The sequence below is a fragment of the Monopterus albus genome, unplaced genomic scaffold (assembly GCF_001952655.1).
Source record: "Monopterus albus unplaced genomic scaffold, M_albus_1.0 scaffold15.1, whole genome shotgun sequence".
NCBI lineage: Eukaryota > Metazoa > Chordata > Actinopteri > Synbranchiformes > Synbranchidae > Monopterus > Monopterus albus.
This window is the reverse complement of record NW_018127895.1, coordinates 2,327,015-2,330,715: the sequence shown is the minus strand read 5'-3', so window position 1 is coordinate 2,330,715 and position 3,701 is coordinate 2,327,015. Positions and strand designations below refer to the sequence as shown.

The window sequence follows — 3,701 nt, the reverse complement described above, 5'->3', positions numbered from 1 at the left end:
GCTCTTTACAGATCTTTACAGATCCACTTTACAGGTGGATTTGTGAGGTTTTTGAAATGCTATCGATCTTCTCATCTAAATGAAAAAAGTGAGTGAACACACTTGTGGACCTCTGATTTAGTGCTAAGGTTTACCTGAGCCCAGTGGTTCTTGAACACAATCATGCAGGTCTCTGGATCCACCCCTTTTAAAACCACAGACTCCCCGTCTTGGTTTCCATTGGCAACCATGGAGGCCATCATGATGACCGGATCATATGTGGGTTAAACCATGTCATAGGCAGAAGAGGGAGGACATTCTTAACTGTTTACTGGGAGCAACCATAACCACAGGAGGCAGAAGAATCCCAGAGAACCTGAGGAGCCAAAAAGACAACACCCAAGCCAACATCATCATACAGGAAATCATAACAAGTTGCTTCACAAAATAGCAGCACAGTTACAGGGATATGACTTGCTCTCTCTGTTTCCACTTGGCTGGACAGTAGCTATGACTGGCATGCAGAGAAGACAACAATAACAGGCAAAGTCAGATGAATGAGTTGGGGGAAGACAGACATGTCTTGCTTGACTTTGGCTCAGAGCTGCCTGCCGCACTCTGGACTTTGGACTCAGCTGTCAGACTGCTTTTGGAATACCTCAGACGCCTACAGTGGATTCCTGCAGGCCCCCTGCCATCACTGTCCTTACAGAAACATTTCTTGGCATCAGAAGGCAAACAGTAACTGGGTGTGACCTGCTCTGGCCGAATGGAGGGAAAAAGAAGATTGCTAGTTTTGATGATATGCTGTCTTCCTGCCATGATGAAACATTTCTCAACATATTTAGGCATGCGAGGTTGGCATTGCTTATTTGGATTTAAAAAAAAAAACAACACACCGTTATTTTAGTTGAAAATAGCCTAAGGCAGTTTTGCAGATCAGTTCCAACACTCACATTGGCACAGTGGAAATTCAGACCATGCCCAGAAAAGTACTATTTAATTTCCCATTGAGAGGATATTACTGGAAAGTTTGAGAATGCTGCAACAAGACAGAAGTTTCCTGTGAACATGGGGAACAGAGAGAGTGTTGTGTTTTTAAAATGAGGATAATACAGATGTCATGCAGCTTAAAAAGGGGGGAACCATCAAAATCCAGTTCTCTACTAAAACTGGTTTCCGGGTACATGCCTGCACTTCAGGAGAATGTGGTTCCTCATGTTTCCTCTGCTTGCAGCCAGTAAATATTTGTGACAACTATCATTAATGTGTGGGGATATCACATGCATCTGGAAATAACTATCATGCTCTGTACAATCTCTCCAACATCTGAGATCATTTAAGAAGAATAACAGTGTACAGCCATGTTAGGGGCTCGTGGAGGCACCGCGGTTACTTGAACTAAATGCTACTGTTAATGTGCCTTTAGCTCATAATGGCAATGTTGACAACCTGATATTTTTGCAAGTATAATGTTTACCATCAGGTTTGGCAGGTATTTGATTAGAAACCAAAGTTTTCAAGATAATTTTGGATTCACTCAAAACCCACAAAGGTTAGTTATTAGGGTTCAGCCTCAGGGGCCACAAATGTCTGAATACATTTTCATGCCAATCCATCCCATAGTTGCTGAGATATTTCAAGTCTGCACCAAAGTGGTGAACTGACCGTGACAGACCTAGAGACAGACATAGAGCCACGTCACTAGTCTCAATATATTAATTTGGGTAAAAATCTTAGAATAATATTCAGTGTGTTGCTCTGCATTGTTTAGCTGTGCAATGTCTTCTTTTGGCATATTTCAAGACAATGTGGGTCAGCGAAGCCACTGAGTCAAATGTAGGTGCAGCATCACAGGTATGATGGCCAACAAGAAGCTGTCTTTACAGCTAGACAGGCTCCATTTATTTGGCAGCATGCATTAAATTTTAACCATTGCTTCTGATTCATTCTCTTGTTTGTCTTGTCTGTCAATCAAATCATTGCACATTGCTCTAAGCAACCTGAGTTGCCAAAGAATATTTATCTAACGCTAACACAACATGAAAACAAACTTAAACACTCATACTACACAATATAGGATGATGTGTCACCACAGAGGATCAACTGCAAAACATTCCACAGCTGGACGCCAAAACACCAAATTAGAGCCCTAGTTCCTGCTTCCTAACCAACAACAACACACACTCTTTTTCTGAATTCACATTACCCCACAGAATATGGGCAAAACAATGTACAGAGTCTGTCTTTCACCATCTGCTTTCAGTTAGAGGAGAGTACGGGCTGGTTGGATTCTTGAGAAGTAATGTAAAAGCAGCATGGAGAGTGTGTCAGAGCATGTGTGTGTGTGTGTGTGTGTGTGTGTTTTTGTGGGGTTTCTTACCTTCTCCTGACCATCTTCAGGAGGGGTCGCTAAGCAGACGAAGACCTCAGTCTTTCCCTGTTGTCACAAAAGAAAACGGAGATATGAAGACATGTCAAGGGAAGAGCAGGAAGTGAGTGTCTATGTGAGAGGCGAGGCATGGTGGGAAGTGACTGGACATGAGTAAGCTGCTCCTTAACGCCACTTGGATGGAGAGTGAGAGGAGGAGGGAACAAGGAAGGGAGGAGAGAGCGGGAGAGGGAGGGAGTGAAAAGAAAGATAGGGTGATGGAATGTCTACAGAAAAGGAAGAGGTACAAGAAAAATGAAAGCAACATACCTCACGTTCATAAAAAGTAAAGAATAAACTAATATTGGATGTCAGCTGTTTGACATCAGTGTTACATCCTACCCTCTCCCTCTGTTAAATAAAAAGGCAAGTTAACAAAAATGAATCTGTAAAAATATCACATCTTCCTGATGCCTCTCACACAGGAGAATAGGACAACAGTCCCTTCCAACAGACATCCTCAGGCCCCTTCCTCACCATCATTCCAACTGACCTCTCCAGCCATCATTGGAATCACATCACATGACACAAATGAAAAATGTGGGTTTCTTGAAAAACTTGCAACCTTTCATAAAAGCATGATGTCATGTATACACACAGAGGCAGAGGGATGCTGTGTGCGGGTGAGTGTGTTAAGAGTGTCATCATCAAACACTCATTCTCTTTTTCAGGCTGGTGTTGCACCATGAATGATTCACACATGGGACAGGTTAGTGGCATAAACTTAGTTTTACATTGAGCCTCAAAGGTCAAAACTTTATTTATTTATTTATTTTTTGGATTTTGGACTGTTACAAGATCAGGCAGTGATTAGCTCCTCTCAGGCAACAACTCCTCTCAAACATGCCCCTAATTCCATCTTGAATTATCAACCAGTTAGGTCAAGATTTGGATTCACCATTACTGAGCACCTTATAATACTCTAACACTGTAAATCTAGTGAAAGCCACTTGTTTCTGAAGAATAAAATGTGCTTTGCCAACTCATCTAGTTCAGGCCTATTGATGAAAGCCATGACCTACATTGCACTCCAGTTTACAGTTCCTGCTGCAGGATATGGTTCTTATTGCCATTGCTAACTCTAAGAGACAAGACAGTCCAAGTAACTACAAAACAGTGCTGATTTATTCAAAGGATCACAGGTAAAATTAACATTGCACGCTCAGGTATCTTGCACCTCCAAACTGCTCACAGGCAGATGTAAGATGAAAGACCCTGAACCCACCAGGCCTATACATTATATCCCCTCGGTTGGGCTAGCCCCATACTACACAGAAACGTCAACCGAGAC

General features: G+C 42.3%; 1 protein-coding gene across 1 annotated transcript in view; it reads right to left on the bottom strand.

The window, feature by feature from the left end:
- The window catches only part of fhip1aa (FHF complex subunit HOOK interacting protein 1Aa), a 24,567-nt gene that overhangs the window by 12,218 nt on the left and 8,648 nt on the right, over positions 1 to 3,701 (bottom strand). The window contains exons 2-3 of the mRNA XM_020591723.1: positions 2,363 to 2,419; positions 135 to 355 (exon numbers count right to left, since the gene is read on the bottom strand). Of these exons, the coding sequence (XP_020447379.1) occupies positions 135 to 242 (108 nt within the window). The 5' untranslated portion in view covers positions 243 to 355; positions 2,363 to 2,419. The remainder of the gene's footprint in view (positions 1 to 134; positions 356 to 2,362; positions 2,420 to 3,701) is intronic.